At 39.2% G+C, this 25,530-nt stretch overlaps 1 protein-coding gene and 1 pseudogene across 1 annotated transcript in view; one reads left to right on the top strand and one right to left on the bottom strand.

Moving 5' to 3' along the window:
- Positions 1-18,234, top strand: part of LOC123242614 (zinc finger protein 665-like) — an 84,632-nt gene extending 66,398 nt beyond the window's left edge. The window contains exons 4-5 of the mRNA XM_044670511.1: positions 16,031-17,243; positions 17,328-18,234. Of these exons, the coding sequence (XP_044526446.1) occupies positions 16,031-17,243; positions 17,328-17,487 (1,373 nt within the window). The 3' untranslated portion in view covers positions 17,488-18,234. The remainder of the gene's footprint in view (positions 1-16,030; positions 17,244-17,327) is intronic.
- LOC123239261 overlaps positions 1-25,530 on the bottom strand; it is a 583,074-nt pseudogene that overhangs the window by 453,084 nt on the left and 104,460 nt on the right.

Genomic DNA, 25,530 nt, shown 5'->3' with positions numbered 1-25,530 from the left:
CTAACAAAGATGTATCTATATTATAAGGAATGACATTGATTAGGGATAGATTATTGATAAGTAAAGCAGGAAGAGCAAACTGTCTGCCTCATTTGGAGAGTCTGATGGAACTTTGTGTAAGGATAAAAGGGTGGAATTCCCTTCCGGAAAGTTAATCCTTCTGAGTTGGTGTTCAATAATCAGGGAAGGGGAAAATCTTTGATTCCTGGTAATTCCTCCAACCAGTGTGTCAGCTTTGGAAGAGGAGGAAGTTGGAGGTGTTTTTAAAACCTTTTCATGAAGAAAATCCTGATTTTGCTCCTCTGTGGCTACAGAGTTGAGCCACCTGAGTTCGGCCATTAGGGCTGAACCATCAGCCCAAACTTGGACTGAATAAGATCTGGAAACCTCTAATCAACAATTACCAGGAGGCAGTTCTTAGTATAAATGAGAAAAATATTGGGAAACAGGATGTTTAGTTAGATTTGGGTAAGGCAGGATTAGGGAGCGAGACAAGAAGCAGAGCTTCGTGGCTCAGAAGGGAGTGGGAAGAGTTTAGGATCCCCTGGAAAGAGGAAACCCTTTTACCTCAACCCGTCTTCTCCCTTTCCTTATATAATCTTGGATATTTATGTTAAATAGAGTCTTATTTGCTGCTCTGCCTCCAAGTCATTTTTATACATCTGTTGAGGTCTGAGTAGGCCTCAAACTCACCTCAACTGAAACACAGTTAGAAATCCTTTCAATAATACAGAAGGGTTTGTGGGAAAAGTTCACAATCAACCTTTTCAATATATAGATTATCTGTTTTTTGTCTCCATCTATTTGTTCTTTCTCTGGAAATGATGTTCACAAGGTCTTTTTCAATGATTCATCCTGTAGATATACTTAATGTTCTGTAGGAACTATTCACATCTTCATTGTTTCATGGAAGCCTTTCCAAGTTTTGTTTTATTTTTAACTGCTTATCATTCATTATGGTGTGGTAGTATTCTATCCCAAACATTCTGTCACCATATTCATTCCCCAATTCATGACTATCCCTTTGATTTCCATTTCTTTGACACCCCCCCAAAGAGAACTGCTCTAAATATTTGGGAACGTGTAGGTTCTCCTTTTTGCCATGATTTTCTTAGGAAAAATACCCAACAGTAGCATTACTGGGTCTAAGGATATGCCCAATTTTATCATTCTCTAGACATGATTCCAAATTGCTCTTCATAATGGTTGGCTCAGTTCATGGTTCCCTCATGTGTATTGGTGTATTGGCATCCTTATTTTCCAACACATCTTAGTCCTTCTTGAATTTTATTATTATTCTTATCTAGAAATGATACTGCTTTTTGAGGAATCATTTTATAACATTTAACTTTGCTTAATCTCTTCCCTGTCTCATCTGATATCTTTGCTGATTCCCTGGAATTTTCTAAGTAAACTATCATATCATCAGCAAACGCCTATAGTTTGAGTTCTTCTTTACTTATCTTGATTCCTTTCGTTCCTTTTTCTTATTTTATTGTTATTTCTAGCATTTCCAGAAGAGTGGAGAAAGTTGGCATCCTTCCTTCACACCTGCATTTATTGGAAAAGGTTCAAATGTATCCTCATTTCATGTGATATTTGCTTTTGGTTTGAAATGGATATTTTATAATCCTGAAAAAGGTCCCATAGTACCCATACTTCTTTTTGTATTTTCAACATAAGAGAACTTTGTACTTTGTCAAAAGCTTTTTCTGCATTTCTTGAGGTGACCCTGTGGTTTAGGATATTTGGGGTTTTAGTTTGACTTATTGTGTACTTTTCCTATTTTTGAACCATCCTTTTTAATGCTGGTGTAAATCCCATTTGATCATAATGAATGATTTCTTGGACAATTCTCTGTCCATGAATTTTTTGACAGGATTTTGTTTGAAATTTCTGAGAAAAGCAGTTGTTTTTCTTCTGTGTTTCTACTCCCACAGTTCCTTCTCTGGACATGAATAGCATTTTTTCTCCTAAGTCCCTCAGAATTGTCCTGGATCATTGCATGGCTTCTGGTAGATAAGTCCATTACATTCAATTGTGCCACAGTGTCTGTCTCCATATACAATGAAATTCATGCCACAGTATTTCTGTCTCCATGTACAGCTTTCTCCTGGTTCTTCTATTTTCACTCTGCATCCATTCCCGGAGGTTGTACTAGTTCACATGGAATTCCTCCAGTTCAACATTCCTTTCAACACAGTAGAATTCCATCACCAACAGATACCAAAGTTTGTTCAGCCATTCCCCAACTGAAGGCATCCCCTCATTTTCCAAATTTTACCACCACAAAGAGTGCAGCTATAAATATTTTTGTACAAGTCTTTTTCCTTATTATCTCTTTGGGGTACAAATCCAGCCGTGGTATGGCTGGATCAAAGGACAGGCAGTCTTTTAATGCTCTTTGGACATAGTTCCAATGTGCCTTCCAGAATGGTTGGATCCATTCACAACTCCACCAGCAATGCATTAGTGTCCCAATTTTGCCACATCCCCTCCAACATTTATTACTTTCCTTTGCTGTCATTTTAGCCAATCTGCTAGGTTTGGAGTCGTACTTCAGAGTTGTTTTGATTTGCATTTCTCTAATTATGAGAGATTTAGAACACTTTTTCATGTGCTTATTTATAGTTTTGATTTCTTTACCTGAAATTGCCTGTTCATATCCCTTGCCCATTTATCAATTGGGGAATGAATTGCTTTTTGTACAATTGAGTTAGCTCTTTAAATATTAGAGAAATGTTGCATAATAGAAACCCACCACCCCAGTTGTAAGGAGTGAAAAGAGGTTTTGGATGAGTGAATATTAAAAGGTTTGGTTGCCAGGGAATTGAACAATTATCAATCCCCAATTAAAAAATAACCTCAAGTCAAATTGAGTTGTATGGAAGTTTATTTACAAATGAGAAGAAGAGGAGGAAATAAGAAAATGAGAGAGACAATAAGATAGGGTAACTAATCTAACACACTAGGCAATTTGCTGTGATCCCCTATTTTAACCCAGGCAAATCTAATTAGCCCTCTGTCGAGAGAGGCTTGGCCTTGAACCCAAGGCCGAGGGCTGGAGGGCCGGAAGGCCCTGGAACTCACCACATGTAATTCTAAGGGAAAGAATTAAGAACAGTTTCACCAAGGTCTCAGGGTCCCAGGTCCAGAACAAGAAGAGCTCCTTCAGATCCAAGACACTAACCAGAAGAGATACTACAGGAAATTGTTACTCTCTTTTAAAGGGGCTTCTTTTTGCCTCACTTCCTGTGCCTTCCTCTTAGTTTACATGTCCAATAACAACAGAAGCTTTTCTTAGGATTGCCCAGGAGTCAGTCAGTAAATTCTGATTTGTCACTCACTCTAGCACAAGTGGATCATAGACCTCCCAACTTGTGAATTAAGTGGAGATGTTTTTACCTTTGGTGATTAGATTAAGGATAGGCAGGGCAGATTTAATTTCATTATCACACAATATAGACAATCACCAAATCAAAGTAGAAAGCTAGATTTTATTGGAGGAGGGCCAAGTCCTCCAAGTAAAACTGGACTTATTCCATAGTTAGACCCCAGTGAGCAACAAGGCAAGGCAGCTGAGACCCAGTTTATGTACTAGGACAATAACAAAATGAATATTTCTATACACGATTCATGACTGATATCACAAGACGTAACATCATATAGACCTTATTTAGAAACAGTTACCCAACTACCAAGCTGATTGGTTACTTCATTTCAGAAAGCCCATATTAGTAAGGGTTAAGGCACAAAGCAATATCCTTATTTAGACAGATAGTGATGACCATTACCTCAGACTCATCTGATCTGGGAGGAAGGATGATTCCTTCCAAATAGGGAAGCGTGCATGTCTTTGGACCTTATCTGGTCATGAATCAGATGGTCAGCATCTTATGATGAAGGGAAGTACAAACTTGGGGAGGGCTAAAACCCTTAGAAGCAGGTTTTATGCTTTAGTTAGAAATCCTTATCAGAATCGTCTCTCCCATACACCCCCTTCTGTCCTATGTCCCTGCCATCCTCCTGGTGGGGCCCCAATCACACACGGCCTGGATTATTCAGACAGTGGGTGGTAGGTCTGCCCCCTCAAGAGTCTCCACTCCAAATCATTCTGTATTCAACCACTGGAGTCATTTTCCTACAATGCAGTCTGGTTGTGTCACTTCCCTACACTGTAGGCTGCAGAGGCCCCATATTGCCTCAGGGATCCAATACATCATGTCCTGCTAGCCAGTCTTCTTATACCTTTCACCCCAATATATATTCTTCAATCCAGTGGCACTGGCCTCGGGAATTCTTTCAGCTGCAGGTTTGTTGGGTTTTTTTAACCCTTTCCCTACTTTCTTAGACTTGATATGAAGTATCAGTTCAAAGGCAGAAGAGAGGGAAGGGCTAACCAATGGGGGCGGTTTAAGTGAGTTGCCCAGGGTCATATAGCGAGGAAGTGTCTGAGGGCCAGATTTGAAACCAGAACATCTTATCTCTAGGCCTATTTCTCTACCATTGAACAGCTTAACTTCCCCAAAATGGAAGAGTGTTTTTGAACCCTTACTTTCCATCTTAGTATCAATTCTGATACAGAAGAACAAGAAGGACTAAGCAATCAGGGTTAAGTGACTTGTCCAGGGTCACACAGCTAGGATGTGTCTGAGGTCAGATTTAAACCTGGGGCCTCCTGACTCCAGATCAGGCCATCTATCCACTGTGTGGCCCAGCTGCCTCTGGCTCCAAGCATTTTCAGTGGCTGCACCCCATGCCTGGAATATTTCTTCCTTCCCAGTTCAGAACACTGACCTCACTTCGCTGAAGTTCTAACTGAAAACCTCTCTAGGTATCCTAACCGTAGTCCCAGTGAATTTGAGAGCCCTCATTCTTTTCAATATTCCCTGTTTCTCCTATGTTCGGCACATGGTCTCCCTCCCCCATTGGGTTGTAAGCTCCTTGAGGACAAGGGATGTCTTCTGCCTTTTGGGGGATCCCCAGGACTTAGCACAGGGCCTGGTGCATAAAAGGCACTGAATGCAGATGGAAAGGAATTGAACATTTCTAGTCCTTGGTATGACCAGGGTACGTCCCTCTCCTGTTCGTCTCCTCCTCCTCTCCTGTTCTGTCCTGTGTTCCCACAAAAGAAGTATTCGCCTGTAGATGGGACGTCCCAAGACTCTTCCCGTGATTCCCTCCATCTTTGTCTTTGCTGTTACCCTACCAGGTTTCCTCATTCATCCCCCAATCCTTGTGCAGCTTTAGAAAGAAGCCTCTTCCTCCTTCTTCTGTTGTTCCTCTGCTGCGATTGTTGTCTGGAGTGATTCACTGCTGTGTTGTGCTGTTTGGGGTTTTGGAGAAGCAAGTTTCAGGTTTTCTTTCTAAAAATATTTCAGGTTCCTCTTCATTAATGAAATTTACTTTTTAGCCAATTTTGTTCAACTCACATTTTCATGTGTTGGAAGTGAAACTTAACCAAAGGGTGAACTGAGGCAGTTCTCTAAGCAAGATAAACAGAGGCATTCAACCTGTCAATAAAGAAGTCAATGGCTTGCCTCAGTTTTATCTCTCACCCTTTTATAGGTTTGGAGAACACAGAACAAAGGTCAGGATAGATGATATAAAATTGAGGGCAACAAAACTGGTTTCACAACTGGGATAGAGAAACGCTATTGTGTTTCCAGATTGACTGGAAGTTGGGTAAAGAGGGGCCAGCCAGCACTTGAGTCCAAATCCCTGATTTCAGACAGCAAACTAGACATCTTTGAGGGATTATTTCATGGTGTAAAGGTACTAGAACTGAATCTCTATGACTCACCTGAATCTTCCACCGTCAGCTAATACCAAGATACAAAAATAGAACAGAGATTAAATTTCAAGAACTGGATTTTATACTTAGCCTAATACAGAGCAACTGAATACTGAACCACAAGTCAAGAGAACCATGACTTGGGCAATTATCAGGCAAAAGCAATTATTGTAAATAGGATCTTTAAATAATCAATATAAGATCCATGGGATGGGTCACTCTGGGCTACATCCTGAGTTCCATTGCTTTTTGGAACACGTTCTTTCATTTCTTCTGGATTTGGAATAGTCTTGTATTATTCCAGTATCCTTTCCCTTGTATCTTTCTCCTGATGACTTGTAGCACTTTTTATTATTATTTTTTTAATTAAACTGTTCAATGTTACCACTACCTGACTTGGAGTTAGTAGCCTTTGGTTTCATCCTGAAGACAATCTTTGGATTCTTCCCACTTGAATTTCATGGTCTATGTTCAGAAGTTCTAGCCAATTCTTTTTGATTGTTAACTTTCATTATTGTGTTATGCAGAGGTGTTCTTCTGGGTGACCTATAATCTTTCAGTTGTCTGTGTTCATCCTGTCTTTTGGATCAGCTTATTTTGCTTTGGAAGTAGCAAGATTTTCTTTGAATATTCTTTTTTTTTTTTTTTTTTAAGTTGTCCTTCCCTTCTGTGGATTTCCATTGCAAATCTATTGTTCTCTCTTCCACTTACTTTGGGGAGGCTCACCTTTGGAGATTCAAGGTTTTCTGTTCTCTTGGCCTCAAGGTTCTAACAATCTCATAGAGGAAGACAGTACACACAAGAGGGATGAAAAGGGGTTGTGGGAAGGAGAGAAGGTGCCCATATCAAGAGCATAGTGGAGAAATCAGTGAGAGGGAAAAAAAGCCAAAAAAGGAGATCGGAGTGAGAAATAAGATATTTGAGATGAACTTTCTTCTTAAAATGAGGTTTGGAGTTCATTACTTCACCCCATGGTGGTGACAGATAGATGTTAGAGATTTGAGAAAGAGGTTTGACATGGCATCCGTTGAATTTGAGTCAAGGAATCAATTATCAGTCTATAAGAGGACTGCCTTTCTTTGCTGAGAACCCACACAATGAGTATGATGCAGTAAAGAAGAATGACTCAAGAGAACCTGGAGAAAAGAAAAGATTCATAAATTCTTGAGAAAATATAAAGAATAGCTATAAATCCCTCAATTGTTCAGAAGTAAATGAATAGAAAAAAGGAAGTGAAATGTAAGAACATTCCAGGCACATTGGCCAAACACATTTTGCATAGAGCAGGTTAGAGATATAGATGACTCCTTCAAATTATAAGGATAATTTCAGATCTGGCCAATCTTTCCTTCAGATTGTACATCAGTAGCACTGTTAACTCATCTTGACTCTTAATTCTTTTTTTTTTTTTAAATTTTTTTTTTTAACCCTTGTACTTCGGTGTATTGTCTCATAGGTGGAAGATTGGTAAGGGTGGGCAATGGGGGGTCAAGTGACTTGCCCAGGGTCACACAGCTGGGAAGTGGCTGAGGCCGGGTTTGAACCTAGGACCTCCTGTCTCTAGGCCTGACTCTCACTCCACTGAGCTACCCAGCTGCCCCTTGACTCTTAATTCTTTGAAGCTTCTAGAGTTCTAGCCGTATCTTTAAATTTTTTCTTTCTTATGAATAAAGTGACAACATTGTTTCTTATGAATAAGCTCAGGGGAAACACAAGTTAAATATTGCTTGTTTATTGAATAAAGGAACTCTCCCTTCTCCATCATAATCACTCTTATTTTTGTATTGTGAAATATAATTTAAAAATATATGCCATATACAAATGGGGAAGCAATCATAAAGCAAAAGATTTTCGCTGGAAACAGTCCTACCAAGAATAAACTCAAGATATGAATGTAGCAACAGACAAGAATCCTTCACTTGACTGAAAACCAACCCAGATCACTCAGTCAAATCTACCAGATCAGACTTGATTTCAGTTATGCAGAAAAAAACCTAGAACTTTTCTATTGCTTTGTTCTTTTAAGGCATCCCATAGAACTCTCTTCACTCCCAAATACACAGCACTTGAAAGATTCTCACAAACTCTTCACAGATTTTTGTTTAGATCGTATAACATAAATTCTAGTAAGAAAGAATTTTTACCTCGCTCTCTCTTTTCTCCTCCACAGATCCACACACCTCACAGATAGAACACTGACTTGATTCATGATTTCATAGGACGATACATTCTGTGGCAAAAAATTATTAGCTGAGACCCAAAAAAGTGAACCAAAGCCTCCAAGCCTATTTATTGAGAGAGGGCCAGTCTCACAATAAAGCCGGACTCTGGTCAGCAACCAAAGACCTTGAGCTTTGTGAGAGGCCTCCTTATATACCCACAATCTTGTTGCTAAAGATAGGCTTTTTCAGGTTGCTCAAAAAAATCAAATATTCCTAAGCATCAAATATGCCTAAGCATCAGGTACACACAGCAAAAATTAAAAAAAAAGATGTGAAATAAACTTTATTCTAAAAATACATGGATGTGTTTGAATACCAGTTTCACGTAATACAGCATGGGGTGGGGGTGGGGGAGCAAAATTATACCAGCTGTGTGATTTACTTAAAAAATGATTAGTTTTAGAAAAGTTAAGGTCTATAATCATAAAATAACTAAATTAGGAGAAACTGGTGATACTAAAGTAATCCTGAGGGAGTTAGGGGATTTCACAAGCACAATTCCATAGTTAGATGGTATTCGGCGTTATTCCTGTGAAAGCTGTTTTCCCAAATTCCACTGAGCTCTTAAAGACTATGGTTTCAAGTGTGGACTTTGACTCTCATAAAGGATTAGGGACCAGACCTTCTTTGTGCTTTGGTTTCCTCCTGTAATAGAGGAGAGCCATTAATCCTGAGGTATATTTCTCGTCTTTGTGCTATGACTTGATGATTTAGGAGGTGGTGACATTCAAGGATGTGGCTGTGGACTTCACCCAGGAGGAGTGGCGCCTCTTGTCCCCTCCCCAGAAGGAGCTGTACAAGGAAGTGATGCTGGAGAATGCCTGGAACCTGCTCTCTGTGGGTGAGGACAATTCTTCCTGGTAAATGAGTCTGCAATCCAGTAATATATCTTTGTTAATAGTAGGCAACATTTCAACTATTTCTGAGTTATAAGAAAGGGAAAAATGCTTGTTTCCTGAGTCCAAGAAACAGGGACCTCCTGCTGCCTAGTTTTCCTATAAAATAACTTGGCATTGTGTAATAGGAACTTGGAGGTTTCCTTTGGTGCTCCTGAAACTGTCTCTTATCAAGTCTAGGGAGCTTCAGATCAGAAGATCAGAAATTAAATCTATGTTCAAGAATCTCAGACATGGACCTAATCTCAAACATTGTTTAGACTCAACTTTACCTGAACCTGAATTTGGTCTCCCTAACAAAACTCTGAAAACTGTTCAGGCAGGTTTTCCTTATAACTTCTTCATCTTTAGGATGGATCTAGTATTTGGAATATTTTTCTCTTTAATCAGCATAAACGTTTAGCTCCGTTATAAGGAGTTTATTAATTTCTCTCTGTCTCATTAGGAGAAGAAAATTCTAGATTAGAAGAAGTTATATAAGTGTTACTTGGTCTCTTTAAGAACAGAAGTCTTCTCAATATTATTCTGTTTCTTTAAGAGGCTGACTAGAAAAACTAACTAGAAGGAAGGAAGTTCTGGGCTCCATCTTCTCTGGCTATCTCAGAGAACAGGAGTGCTATTGGGCTCTCTGTCCAGGGAGCTGGGAGTTGGCTTCCGGCAGCTGAAGTTGAGAAAAACAGATTTAAGGAGGTTAAGGGAAGGAAAAACTTATTATGTTAATTTAGGATGAGATAGAAAGAGAAATTATATCTTTAGTCAGTGAGAGTAGTTTTAGGTAGGCCTGCTCTGTCAGGCAAGAAGAAACTGCAAAGAGAGCACTTAGATTATAGGGATTTTTTAGAACTTTTAGTATCAGGTTTTTAGATTTATAGGCATAAGTTACTATTTAAGAACTCTGTTCTCCATTTTTCTACCTCTACTTCCTATCCCCATTTCTCCTTAGAATAAACAGTGTCAGTAGTGTGCCAAACTGCTTCTGGCCTTCTATCCACCTCCTACAAAATAGTTCTACCCATACAGCTTAAGAATAATCTTAACAGCTCATAGGTCCTAGGTGTCCCTCACAGAGCAGATTTGTCCTTAATCTTCCTTCCTATTGCCCTAAACCTCCAGCACCGGTGATAAGAAATAGAAGGAAATAAGCATTTATAATGACCTTGTCTTTGCCAGGTGCTCTGCCAGGGGTTTTCTTTATATTATGTCACTTCTTCCCACACAATTACCCCATTTTCAGTTGAGCAAATAGAGATTAGATTAAGTGGCTTGTTCTGAGGCACAGACATAATTATTATTTGTGACCAGATTTAAACTGAGACCTTCTTGACTGTGACCTCAGGTCTCTATCCACTGCACTTCTAACTGACTCTCATTTTGTAATAATGGGAAACTATGGAATGAATCCATCCTTCTACAAAGGAAGTGCACCAGAAACAAATTTTCCAATTCCAAATTGGTTTCATGTTCTTCTCTGTACTCCTCTCTCCAAAAATAAATGTTGTGGAAACTATTGTTCAGGAGTCCTTGTAAGCATCCTGCTTGCATTCTTCTGTCATTAGCAGGAGTAATGTTCTAGCTGAGAATTGGGATCAGTGAGGATTTGTTGATTAGAAGAGGCAGAAACTCCCCAATTGAAAAGTACACAAAGTTTATATAAGTTTTGGGGAATGAAGAGGAGTTGGGTGATGGGACAAGAGCGGATCCCTCAAGGTCCTTTTGTCTGGGGTTTCAGATTGATCCAGAACAATAGCCCTTTTACCCAGCTTGTGCTTAGGAATTCCTGCCAGAATTGAACCCAGCAGAGTGGGGAGTGGGCAGAGGATTTGACTGTTGCTCATTACAGCTCCCACAGCAGGAAAACACGGCACATCCTATATCCTGGGTTCCTTGCATTACCATTGCTTTGGGGTGAGGGCAGACTCATCTGCTAACCCCATGAAGGGATTCTCTAAATGGAGTGACTAGATTCACGTGTCTTTCCCTAAAGATAAAGTTTCTCTCCTTCCTCCTCCCTAACTGATTCCCTGTGCCCAGGGCTTGCAGTTTGTAGAGAAGACGTGATCTCTTATTTTGAGCAAAGGGAAGCCCCGTGGATGCTAGAGCAAGAAGACCTGAGAAACTGCTCCCCAGGTGAGTGAGCCATGTGAAGAGTGAATCCAATTCTCTTTGTCTATCAATAAGCATAAAATACTTAAGTAACCCCTACTTTATACCTTACCAGTCACTGAATATGAGACTTCACAAGTCACTTGCTAGAGTGGGGGACAACTCCAGAGGCCACTCACCCTGGCCCCCAGTGCTAGGCAAATTGAAAAACTACAATTGTTTCCCGTAAAGGGGCAAAGGGGTAGGAAGGGATATGGGAAAAGAACTATAAAAAATCCTGAACTTCCTGTCCAGTAGACTTCTCCTTTGGAGTCTTCTTTGGATCTTCTCCTTTGGATTTCTTTGGAGCATCGTTCCTTGGGGCTTTTGGACTTCAACTTGGAGCTGTGGGTCTTTGGACTGGAGTTTTTGGCGTTGGAGCTTTTTGGAAACAGAATCTTTCTTGTTGCTTTCACTGCTGCCTCAGATAGCTTAGCTCACGAGGGTTTTTCTTCATTGGGACCTTCTCTGGATCCTGCCAGATTTGCTGGTGCATGACTGGGATTTGTTACGAATAATATTGATATAGATTGATATATTCAAAAGAATAGTTTATTGTAATCCATATTGTTAATTAAGAAAGCCATGTGCCTGCTAAGATCTAATTCAAAAAGCCCGCCGTACCTCTCACTGCTTCATAGGAAAGAGGAAGTACCAATCCCAATCTCCCTATTTAAGCTTCTGTTTACGTTGTCTTACTTCACCATGTAAGGGCAGGAAGCCCGTTAAATTATGAGAAATGTAGTTCTCAAGTCCCCAAGTGTCCACAGAAAGTTTATATCATGGATTTTGATATTAAGACCAAGGACCCCAAAATTTCAATATCACAGATTCCCACGTGGAGATTGGAACTCTGTCAGGGAGCGAGCTTCATTTCATTGGATCTGCATTTAGTGTAGGTGAGACACTTTTAATAAATCCCTTATTTAATCAAAATCCAAATTTAATTATTATATCGAGAAGAGGTATGTGAGAGCTTTCGTTACCAGAATTCTATATGACATAATGAAGCAAGGGCCCGATTTGAGGGCACGAAGACCTGACTTGGAGTTCTTTTCAGATATTTTAGCAGTGGCTTCCTGGGCAAGTCACTGAATCTCTGAGCCTGAGTTTGGTGTCAGTAAGATGAAGGAGTTAGACTGCATGTCCTTTCAGCTCCCTTCAGAGGATCTGTCTATGACCTCATAAGAAGTCATTGTTTAGAATTGAAGAACATGAGACTTTCCTGAAACTGCAGAAGGGGGTTGTTAGCCAATAGGAGCTCCTTATTAGCAGGAAACGTGTATTAGTGCTTGCTCTGTGCCAGGTCCTGTACTCAGTTATAAGGGACAGAAAAACATGCCATAGATACACTGTTCTCGTGGAGTTCACCATCTGCTGGAGCAAACAGAGTGCCAGCAATTCTGTAGAAACCCTCCAGATACTAAATCCATTTGCAGTGAATAAAGAGAGGGAAGGCACAAAAGAGAAGGAGCACGAGAGAAGTCTTAATTGTAGAAGGTGGCCTGAAGCTTCAAGAACTCTAGTTTGAGGATATTAGGCAAAAAGTATAACAGAAGAAATAAGGGAAATGCATTGGCAAAACTAACTGCAAATGGCCATCTCTAACAGGTTAGCCCTGAAACCATGGACTGATACTGGACAATATCTCATGGGGCTAATAGAGCAAGTGAGAGTTTTTGGAACATTAGGGAGAAATGGTTTTATTGGTTCTCACAGAAAAGAATCATTATTTCATTAGTGTGGGAAATACTGAAAATGAAAGAAAAACAGGTACTGGAAGCAGGTATAGACTGTGTTTAGATGACGGAGTGGAATGTTTTTTTTGTACCTGTAAAGAGATTTCCTTTTGCTTGGAGGAGAATGACCTTTTTCTCTGATACTGAGGCCAAAGGGGAAAAGGAGCCATCTGACCTCTGTAAAGTCTGGAAAATAAGAAAGCTCTTCATAAATGTGCAATTTTTTGTAAGTGAAAAATGCAACAAAGTTCTCAACTCAGAAGGTGCAGGCAATGGATGGGAGTAAGCCATGAAGGAGAGTTGGAGGCCAGGAGAATATTTATAAAAGATGCTGTGGTGAATGACAAAGGTAATCCATTGAGGGGATGTCAAAGGATTGCCTTACCATAGTGTGGACCCAGGAAGCTGTTTCATGATTTTCATTCTCTCCATTCAACAGCACATGAATAGGAGTAAAAACTGTGCATAAATCACCAGCCCCAGGCTCTTTCCTGATCTCTGGGGCTCAAACTTTGTTGTGTTCTTTGAGAATCCAGTGACCATGTCCCCTCAATTTAGGGAGATGGCAGCCTAGAAAGAAGCTTCTGTGATCTTCAGGATTGTGTCGGCTTTAGTTCCAACAGTTACAGTTGACTACTGAGAAATAAGGGCAAGAAAGAGACAGAAACAGGGCTGAAGCCAGAGCATGCATTTGCCTTCCAGGAGAGAGACTAGAATGCAAGGATGCTGAGAGAGCTTTGTCCTGACATAAGCCCTCAGCACAGTCAGTAAACATGGATTAAATATAAAATATATTCTAGGAAAAACCCCTGAGAACACAAAGGAAGGACAAAACCAGCTGACAATCTAGGATCCCAACATGGAGATGGTTAAAAAGAAGCAACAGATCCTGAATGTCACTCTGAGATGATCCAGGGAGAAAAGAGTGTTAGGGAATGGAAATATATTTAATTCAACAGGGAAATAAGAAAATAGAGGAATGAATACATTTAAGAAGATAAGCAATCAAAAGGAGAAAATATCAAATTAAAATGATTAAATAAAACCCAACATTAGAACAGGACACTTGCTATGTGTCACACACTTTATAAATATTATCTCATTTGATCCTCATAGGTACCCTACGAGTTACTTGATATTATTATTCCCGTGTTATAGTTGAGGAGACTGAGACAGACAGACCTCCTGTGAATTGCCCAGCGTTAAAAGTCCTATCAAGTGTCTGAGGTAGAATTAGAATGCACCACCTCCTGTATTGTGATTTTTAAGAAGAATATCATGAAAACACCAGTGTTTCTTTAAGGTGGGAAATAGGAAGAGAATTGTATAGGCTTTCTTGCTAAGGGATGAAAATCCTTTTTTTGGTTTGAGCTCTCTAAGCAGCCAACAATATGACTGGCTACCTACCATGGGAAAGATTTGTTTTTCCATCAACTCATGACAGACATTATATTAAATGATAAATATGCTTGTAGATCAACATTATAGATTGCTTTGGTTGTTTTTTTTTTTTAATAAAAAACACTTTTTCTACAAAATCACCTTCATGAGGATATAATTTCATTTTTTCTCCCAATGGCAAATTGGCTACACTCTCACAGAAACTGCAGAATGACTAACCTGTGGTGCAGAGCAAGGCCTTTAAGGAGCTTCCAGCCAGAAGAACCAGAACTTAAATGGAGGATAAGTTCAGATCAGAAAACAGGCACAGCATTGCAGTGAGTGGTTAGTGAGCAGAGAGCCTGCTATCTCAGCTGCAAGAATAATGCTAACTCACGTAATGTCTTGACCTCATGATTATAAACCTGATCAGATGCAATTACAGGGTAACTCAGGAATGGGACAACGTGGAGAGACAACCAGTGACAGTCTGTGCTTGCCTGTGATCATGAATGGCCAACCTTCCTAGAAGTTTGGAAGTAATTTGATATCAAGTTGAGAAACTAAAAGAATGTGTTACAGAGTCAGAGTTTGAGGTTGTCATTGAGTGTACCCCAAAAGCATCATATTTCTGGTTAGGATCATTTGGATTTATTGCAAGAAAAAAAGTTGTGTTTGAAGTACTTGTTACCCAAGAGAGAAAATATTGTTATAAAATAATTGGGCCATTCATTCTTTTTTTTTTTTAAACCCTTAACTTCTGTGCATTGGCTCCTAGGTGGAAGGGTGGTGAGTGTGGGCAATGGGGATCAAGTGACCTGCCCAGGGTCACACAGCTGGGAAGTGTCTGAGGCCAGATTTGAACCTAGGACCTCCCATCTCTAGGCCTGACTCTCAATCCACTGAGCTACCCAGCTGCCCCCAGGCCATTCATTCTTAAAGTACCAGTAACTAATTTTAACCCAAGTCCTTGGAGCATTATCTTAAAACTCCAAAGGGCTCACAACCCAGTAAATGGGAATGGCACTAAAGGACCAATCATGAAGTATATAGCCCATTTCCTTAAAAAAGGACTCAAGGTACTACTTGAGATATATTTTTAAACATGAAAAATGACATGTCTTTAGTTAAATTATATTCAGGAGAAGGATTTTATTGTAGGGAAAAGAGACATTCAGAGAAAAGTGAAAGCTACTATCAAGAAGTAGGGAATAGAACAAAATCTTTCATGCCTTGGGTGAATGTAAAAATCAGTGTTCATTTACTTCATTTGATCTCTGATCCTGCAACAAAACAACAAAAAATAAGTTGAAAAGCAATCATGAAGGAAATTATATGATGCTTAATGATGACCTAGATAATGAAATAATAGGAATATTTAGTATATATGCACACCGAGATATCATACCTATGAGGATAGGATTGAATGTATAAACAATGAAAATGAAAGTAAAAAGGTAAATTGAAAGTGAATTGTCTACTACTATGGAGAGAGCATGCCCAGTCACAAGATTTGGCAGAGCTGCTAGGATTTGGGTCAAGTCACTCAGCCAGGCATTCTGAGGTGATGGTCTGAAATAGGAATGTAATATTGCCAGGCTTGCCAAAATCACAAAAAGCCAATGTGATGCTGTGGGAGGCTCTTTGTTGATTAAATTTCTTTTTAGATTTGAGGTAATGGCATATTCAAATGATGGATTGTACCCATTTAAGTTGGAAGACTTATTTTTACTCAAGGAAATTAAATATAAAGCAGTTGTTATTGTGAGAGTGGAATAAAGGAGAAATACATTAATTAATTAAAAGTATATATATGTGGCTCTTTATGTATGTTTTAACGTTTGTTTCTTTTCGAAGGAGAGATAAGAGGTGAAATAAAGTTGACTCCACCAGAAGTGAGCCTCTCTGTGGAAGAAACAGGACAACAAATATTCGTTAGTGATGGTTCCAATAGCTTAGCTCAGAGAGAATTTGGTGTTGAATTTCAAATTTCATCCCTTATTGAACATCAAAGAATGCACACTAAGGAAAAATCTAGTGAATATCATCAGTGTAGAAAGACATTCAGTCATAACTCCAGTCTTGCTGTACATCAGAGAATTCACACTGGGGAGAAACCTTATGAATGCAATCAGTGTGGAAAGACATTCAGTAATAGCTCCAGTCTTTCTGCACATCAGAGAATCCACACTGGGGAGAAACCTTATGAATGCAATCACTGTGGAAAGACATTCAGGGACAACTCCAGTCTTGCTGTACATCAGAGAATCCACACTGGGGAGAAACCTTATGAATGTAATCAGTGTGGAAAGACATTTAGGGACCGCTACAAGCTTGCTGCACATCAAAGAATCCACACTGGGGAGAAACCTTATGAATGCAATCAGTGTGGAAAAACATTCAGTCAGAGGTTCAATCTTGCTGCACATCAGAGAATCCACACTGGGGAGAAACCTTATGAATGCAATCAATGTGAGAAGACATTCAGTCGGAGCTCTAATCTTGTTGTACATCAGAGGATCCACACTGGAGAGAAACCTTATGAATGCAATCAGTGTGGAAAGACATTCAGGGACAGCACCAGTCTTGCTGCACATCAGAGAATCCACACTAGGGAGAAGCCTTATGAATGCAATCAATGTGAGAAGACATTCAGTCGGGGCTCTAATCTTGCTGTACATCAGAGAATCCACACTGGGGAGAAACCTTATAACTGCAATCAGTGTGGAAAAACATTCAGGGACAGCCCCAATCTTGTTGTACATCAGAGAATCCATACTGGGGAAAAACCTTACTTATGCAATATGTGTGGAAAGACATTCAGGGACAGCTCCAATCTTGCTGTACATCAGAGAATCCACACTGGGGAGAAACCTTATGAATGCAATCAGTGTAGAAAGGCATTCAGGGATAGCACCAGTCTTGCTTATCATCAAAGAATTCACACTGGGGAGAAACCTTATTTATGTAATCAATGTGGAAAAACATTCAGTCAGAGCTCCCATCTTGCTGTACATCAGAGAATCCACACTGGGGAAAAACCCTATGAATGCAATCAGTGTGGAAAGACATTCAGGGATAGCACAAGTCTTGCTGCACATCATAGAATCCACACTGGGGAGAAACCTTACGTATGCAATCATTGTGGGAAGACATTCAGTCAGAGGTCCCATCTTGCTGTACATCAGAGAATCCACACTGGGGAGAAACCTTATAAATGCAATCAGTGTGGAAAGACATTTAGACGGAGAGCCAATCTTGCTTATCATCAGAGAATCCACACTGGGGAGAAACCTTACGAATACAAGTGTTGAGAGTTTTCATTGCTTCCCCCTTTTTCTATTTAAGAGGCATTCAACAATATTTCTGAGTAAGAGACCACCTGCTGTGCAGTGTGTAAGTTGGTGACAGAAGTGTGTGGCAGAGTGAGATTAGTAAGTTGCAGGTAGTTGGAAAGGGCTTTTTGTTTCTGGGCCCCCTGAGGAGTGTGTGACTTGCTCTCTGGAACTGAGAATTTCTAACTGACCATTGGATGCAGAGAAATGGATTTAAGGCCTTAACAGCCTTATTGATTACTGATTAAATTGAGTACATAGGTGGATAGATAGTGGGCATATTATTAGATAGAAAGTAGGAGACTAGGCTGGACCTTGGCCTGCCAGAAGATGCTGCCCTTGAAATCAGATAGATTGAGGGCTTTTTGTAGAAAATTTTAGTTAGGATTGGGATCTTAATTATAATTATAGGCTGTTATAAGATTACTCTCACTTTCCTCCTTTCTGTTTTTTATTCCTGATAATAAATTAAGCGTTTTGCATTTAAGAAACCACTCTCCTGACTTTTGTTCAAACTTCTGTCCCCCAAATTTTAACCCTTTGCACAGGCAATGTGGAAAGACATTCAAAGTGAGATACGAACTTGCTCTACATCCGAGAATCCACACAGGGGAGAAACCTTATGAATGCAATTAGCTACCTTCCATCTTTCCCTATCTTTCTCTCCCTTTTTCCAAAAGAACGTAGTCCATGTAGAAAGACATTCAGTCAGATCTCTAGTCTTGCTATTATATAATTAGAATTTTGCTCCTCAGAACTCTATCTGAGCTTCCCATGTTCCTCTTACATTATGTGCTAATGTAGGGAGGATATATTTTCCTGTAGGTCCACTCTCTCTTTTACTGAGAATGCACTTTTGTGGAGGTGGGGTGAGTGCCAGGCAGGAGAATTTCACTCACGTGGCTTTTACTCAGGCTTTTAATTTTGTTCTCTTTTTCTTATACTTCAGGTGATTATTAAAAAAGTTTAAAAATTTTGTGCTTGGAGTTATTGGACATTAATTTAAATCTAACACTATACATTAGAGAATCCACATGAATGAGAAACTTTATGAATGCAAATAACATCAAGACATTCAGACAGAGGTCCCATCTTGTTTTACACCAGAGAGTCCACACTAGGGAGAATCCTTATGAATAAAAGCAATGTGGAAAGACATTCACATGGAACTCCAGTCTTGCTCTCCATCAGAGAAACCATAGACTTTCACATAGAGCTCTCACCTTGCTCAAAGTCAGACAATTCACTCTAGTATGTCATAAGCTGTACTAAGATTACGTCCAAATGTCTGTATGACTTAGACTTAAAATGTGATGCCATAAGTGCATTAAAGTCGGAGCATAGAATAGTTTTATCTTTCAGTTCAATCTGTTGAGAAGAGAAGAATTTGTGAGCAAATGAGGAATAGACAATATGAGATACCTCAGATTATTTTCATTAAATTCAAAAATGTTAAAATAAAATCAATGCAAAGTGAAAGAGTTACAAGTTATCATTTATTTTAAAACAATATGTCCAATTAAATACTTCATTTTTAAATATTTTAGCCACACTAAAATACATGAATTCATTTTTTCATTTCAAAGCATCTTGATCTAAAGAGGAGTTAATTTAATAAAGGAGTTGTGGTATAGAAATCATTTTTAATTAGCATCATTTAATAGACAGCGTTTTCTCCCAAATCCCCATAAAGAAAAAATTAAAAGATAATAAATGATGTCATTTTTGATGATATAATAAATTGATACTATGATAAATGATATTTAATATATGAAATGAAATGTATCAGTCAAATTACTTCAATTATCTAACTAGAAAATCACCATGTATCTATGAGCTTGGCACTCTGATCTGATTACATTCAGAGACCAGTATAACTTAATCACAGATCAAATTTTAACTATTTTTTATTAAGATGTGGAAGAAAAGGGACAACAAATATCCATCAGTGATGGTTCTAATAGCTTAGTTTGGAGAGAATTTGGTGTTGAATTTCAAAATTCATCCCTTATTGAACATCAAAGAATACGCACTGAGGAAAAATCTACTGAACAGAATCAGTGTGGAAAGTTTTGTGCAGAGGGCCAGTCTTGCTGCACATCAGAGAATCCACACTGGGGAGAAAACTTATGAATGCAATCTGTGTGGAAAGGAATTCAGTCAGAGGTTCAATCTTGCTACACATCAGAGAATCCACACTGGGGAGAAACCTTATGAATGCAGTCAGTGTGGAAAGACATTCAGTCTGAGCTCCCATCTTGTTTATCATCAGAGAATTCACACTGGGGAGAAACCTTATGAATGCAAGTGTTAAGAGAGTTTTCATTGCTTCTCCCTTTTTCTATTTAAGAGGCAAGGAAAACTAGTAATTCTGAGTAAGAATCCCCCTGCTGTTCAGTTTGTAAGTTGGTGACAGAAGTGTGTGGCAGAGTGAGATTAGTAAATTGCAGGTAGTTGGAAAGGATCCCCTGAGGAAAGGAGTGTGTGACTTGCTCTCTGGAACTGAGAATTTCTAACTGACCATTGGGTACAGAGAAATGGATTTAAGGCCTTAACAGCCTTATTAATTACTGATTAAATTGAGTACATAGGTGGATAGATAGTGGGCATATTATTAGTTAGAAAGTAGGAGACTAGGCCAGACCTTGGCCTGGCAGAAGATACTGCCCTCAAAGTCAGATAGATTTAGGGCTTTTCTAGAAAATTTTAGTTGGAATTGGGATCTTAATCATAGTTATAGGCTGTTATAAGATTACTCTCACTTTCCTCCTTTCTATTTTCTATTCCTAATAATAAACTGTTTTACATTTAAAAACCACTCTTCTAACTTCTGTTCAAACTCCTGCCCCCCCCCCCAAATTTTAACCCTTCACACAAGCAATGTGGAAAGACATTCAAAGTAAGATCCAAACTTGCTCTACATCTGAGAATCCACACAGGGGAGAAACCTTATGAATGCAATCAACTACCTTCCTTCTCTTCCTTTCCCTATCTTTCTCTCCTTTTTTCCAAAAGAATGCAGTCTATGTGGAAAGACATTCAGTCAGAGCTCTAGTCTTGCTATTATATAATTAGAATATTGCTCCTCAGAACTCTTTCCCAGCTTCCTATGTTCCTTTTCACATTATGTGCTAATGTAGGGAGGATATATTTTTGTGTAGCTACACCCTCTTGATCTTTTTTTGGGAATGTGGTTTGTGGAGGTGGTGTGAGTGCCAGGCAGGAGAATTTCACTCATGTGGCTTTTACTCAGGCTTTTAATTTTGTTCTTTTTTCCTTCTATTTTAAATGATTATTAATAAACTTTAAAGAAATTTATACTTGGAGTTATTGGACATTAATTTAAATCTAACACTATACATTAGAGAATCCACACGAATGAGAAATCTTATGAATGCAAGCAATATCAAGACATTCAGAAAGAGCTCCCATCTTGCTTTACATCAGAGAAGCTATGGTGGTGAGGAACTTTATGAATATAATCAATGATATTCAGAGTATCGTCCAGTCTTATTTTACATCAGACAGTCCACAATGGGGAGAAACCTTATGAATTCAAGCAATATGGAAAGTGTTATGATCCTTGAGGAACTTGATTGTAAGATGTAATTGTTAAGAAAGGGTAAAGCAGAAAGCCCCAGATGACAAATGAGCTTTAAACTTTTCTTAGGTATAAATAGGAAATCAGATAACACAACTAAACTTCCTGTAGAATTCCCTCAACCAATCACAGTGTGTTTCTTCAGGAAGACTAGCCTCCTGGCAAGAATTGATGTTTCAGTTAATGATAACTAAATCAATAATATCAGAATAACAATGATAAATCAATAACACATCTGACTAATGATTTCACTGATGGTAGTTAAGCTTAACTTCAGGGAGTAAGACTGTATCCTCCTCTAACCCTTCAACTTTCCCTAGAACTTCCTTGAGGCTGACCTGTTGCCAGGTCAACCAACAAAAGGTCAGTAGCTGGATTGACTTTTATAAACAAAGCTTTTACTGGTATAAATCAAAACAACAAGGGAAACTGGTAGAAGGGATGAAGGTTACTAGGAATCCCTAAATGAAGTTTGAAACTTAGTTTTAAGTATTATATCTAACAGCTTCAGAATGTTGATAGCTGAACTAACCAGGTCCACTGGCACAGGCAGGCCACTGGTCAATCTGGCCTGCTATGGTGGACACTGCTTGCCTATAGACAAATTAGATGATAGCTTGATTGAAGTTAAATTGATGGATAGATGCTCGATTGCTGACCCAGGGCTGACAAGCCCTGCACCAGATGAAGAATAATTAGTTGGTTAAAATATATTTTGTTTCCTGAGAGAATGTTGGGTTTGTCAATGAGATGTTGCTATTGGTCAGCCAAGATAGATAAATCTACATAACTAAGTAATCTAAACCCACATTCTCCTCCCTACACCCTGGATCTCTGGCTCCATAATGAGTCACTGGGGCACAGCTCAACCGACAATTGGTCTCTTGTCCCAGGATGGCATCAGAAATCTCCTAACATTCCAAGTGTCCAACTGCAAACTGCCCACAGGCATGGCTTCTTGCAAAATCTTGTAAAACTTAACTTACAAAAGCCATTCACATGGAGCTCCAGTCTTGCTCTTGATCAGAGAAACCATAGACTTTCACATAGAGCTCTCACCTTGCTCAAAGTCAGACAATTCACTCAAATATCTCATAAACTGTATGTCATAAGGTCCAAATGTCTGTATGACTTAGACCTAAAGTGTGATGCCATAAGCAAATTAAAGTGGGAGCATAGAATAGTTTTTAGCTTTCAAATTAATCTATTGATAAGGGAAGAATTTGAGCAAATGAGAAACAGATAAAGCTATGAGATATATCACAGATTATTTTTATTAAGTTAAAAAATGTAAAAATAAGATCAGTTCAAAGTAAAAAATGGTTTCAAGTTATCATTTATTTTAAAACAATATGACCAATTAAATACTTCAGTTTTAAAACATTCTAACCACACTAAAACACAGGATTTCATCATTTCATTATTTCAAGGCATCTAGATCTAAAGAAGAGTTAATTTAGTAAAGGAGTTGTGGTATACAAATCATTTTTAATGAGCATCATGTCATAGATAGTGTTTTCTCCAAAATTCCCATTAAGAAAAAATTAAAAGATAACAAATGATATCATGGATATAAAATATGAAATAAAATTCTTGACAGTCAAATGACTTCAATTATCTTACATAGAAAATCACCATGAATCTATCAGCTTGACACTCTGGACTGATTACACTCCAGAGACCAGTGTAACTTATTCACAGATCAAATTTTAAGCCTATTTTTAAGGCTATATTTCATTAAGGTCTGTGCTACCAATACAAGGCCAAATATAATCATCCTAAAAGGAAAACACATGTGAATTTAAGTGATAATACATTATAATTTATTTTAAGACAGTCCCATCCAATCTAGATTCACAGTTATAAATGGCACCCTACAGAATCTTTTCTTAAGAGACATTTGCTGCCAGCTCCTCAGATGACAGGGACCTCTACTTTCAGTTAGTCTGGCTGCCCAGGTTTGATGGAAATCTTCCTGCTCTGAAGAAGGAGGGTCTGAGTCCAGGGATGAAGAAGGGAAAGAGGCAGTTGTTGAAGAGGTGAGGAAAGTGGAGCTCCATAGAGGACCACATTGATGGTCAGTGGCCAGGGAGAATTCAAGCCCTGGGGAAGAATTTGGAGGCCTAAGGAAGAAACAGGTCTAAGACTCAAAAAGGATTGCTCTTAAAGAGTTTTAGAGACCAGGAGAAACTTCTCAGAAAGATGTTACCTGAAGAGATTGAATCCAAGAGGTCAAGGTGAACATGGACAACATATTCCAAGCAGTGGAATTTATATACTGTGTGTACTTAAAGGGCCTTCCTTGGTTATGGAGCCCCCTAGCAGTTGGAAGGTAATAATTCCTATTGTGTCCCTGGAGAAATTAATTTCACCCAGGAAGTTTATTTCTCCAGTGTGCCTAAACACATTGCAGTGGACACTATTTGCTATTATACCACAGTGATATCTTTTTTCTGTGTAGTCATCATGCTAGATTACATACATGATCTTTTGGGATTCTAAGCTCTCTTATCGATTACAGATATGGCCATACATAGAGCACTGCCTAATTTGACTCTCCTGATTCTTCTACTAGGTTGCCTCTACCAATTCAAGAAAATTGTAGTAACAATTTGTAAGAGACTTAATGTTACTGACTGTCTAATCTTAGGGAACAGTGAAATAAAAGAACTAGTTTTAACCCTCCGAGCAAAGCTTAAGCAAGTGGAAGCTCAATGCAGAACTTACAAAAGCTAAAGGGGCAATGGAGTAACAAGGATTAACTAGAACAGGGGATGCTAAAAAACAAGAAGTACTGACTAAGCTACCATTTGAGGAACAGGCTTTAGAAAACTCCTGAAACAATGTTTGCTTTTCGAGATGTGCCTTATATGTCTCCTGACATGGGAATTTTGCATATGAAAGCCCTTAAGCATTTCATGCAAGCCTATTTGGATGCAATTAAAAAGAGAACACCAGAATGACTAGTTCCAGGTTAAGATGGCGGCAGAGTAAAAAGCAGCGCTTAACCTCTCCTAACCAAAACATACAGGACTCCTCAAGAGGACATAAAAACAAATCCAGATGAATGGAGGGACCCCACAACAGGGCGCATCGTGGCAGGTACATGGAATCGGGGCATTTCCATGCTATAAAGGGGTGAAACAGCTCTCACTAAATCGCGGGCTGAGCAACCCCCTCCCACACACACACACCACCTACAGTGCCAAAGCCAGCTCAAAAGAAATAGAGCACGTTTGGGGCACCCATTGAGTCATTGGCAGCTCCAGGGCCTGTTCCTGAGAGCAGCAAGACTTAGGACCCCAAAAGGCTAAAGAATGCACATGGACTTTGAATGCAGACACGGAGCACAGGCGCAGGCGGACACAGGCGTGAGCAAAGGCTCTGAAACCCTGAGTGGGGAACCAGTGCAGACGGGGATAGGACTGTGGAAGCAGCGCCCTGAGACTTGTAAAGGAACCTCCGGCAGAGGATCAAGCAAGGGGGTCCACCAGGGGGCTTGACCTTGCGAACAATCAGACCTGAGACCTCAGGAGCCTAAAGAACGCAGACAGACCCTGAGTGTGAGGATAAAGCTGAGAAGGGGCTGGGCTAACAATGGCAACCCAGAATCAGGAAGCCCAGAAGAGAAAGATTAACGACAACAAGAAGAAATCTTTTAACACTCTACAACTTTTACACAGAGAAAATCGAGACAACCAAGCAAACAGAAGAGGAGAACAAACAAGCAATCACATCTGAACCCTCCCAAAATAATGAAAACTTGTCACAAGCTCTTGAAGAGTTCAAATCTGAGATGATGAGAAAGTTGGAAAAGATTTGGCTAGAGAAATGGGAAATAGGTCAAAAGGAAATCAGGCAAGAAAATAACAGTTTAAAAGGCAGAATTTTGCAATTGGAAAGTGAGGCTCAGAAATCAAATGAACTGATAAGCAAATTGAACACCAGAAATGACCAGATTGAAAAGGAAAACCAGTCTCTACAGGCTAGAATTGAGCAATTAGAAGCTAATGATCTCTCAAGACAGCAAGAACAAATAAAACAAAGTGAAAAGACTGAAAAAATAGAAGGAAACATGAAATATCTCAATGAGAAAGTGACAGACCAAGAAAACCAGTCTAGAAGAGACAATTTGAAAATCATTGATCTCCCTGAAAAAGCAGAAATTAATAGAAATTTGGACTCCATACTAAAAGAAATTATTCAGCAAAATTGCCCTGAAGTCCTACAACAAGAGGGCAATATAGACATTGAAAGGATCCATAGATCACCCTCTACACTAGACCCAGAAAAGACAACCCCCAGGAACATAATAGCCAAATTCAAGAGCTTCCAAGTAAAAGAAAAAATCTTACAAGAAGCCAGAAAGAGACGATTCAAATATCAAGGAGCACCAATCAGGATCACACAGGATCTGGCAG

Source organism: Gracilinanus agilis, chromosome 3 (genome assembly GCF_016433145.1).
Source record: "Gracilinanus agilis isolate LMUSP501 chromosome 3, AgileGrace, whole genome shotgun sequence".
Classification (NCBI taxonomy): Eukaryota; Metazoa; Chordata; class Mammalia; order Didelphimorphia; family Didelphidae; genus Gracilinanus; species Gracilinanus agilis.
This window is presented reverse-complemented; position numbering and strand designations above follow the sequence as displayed.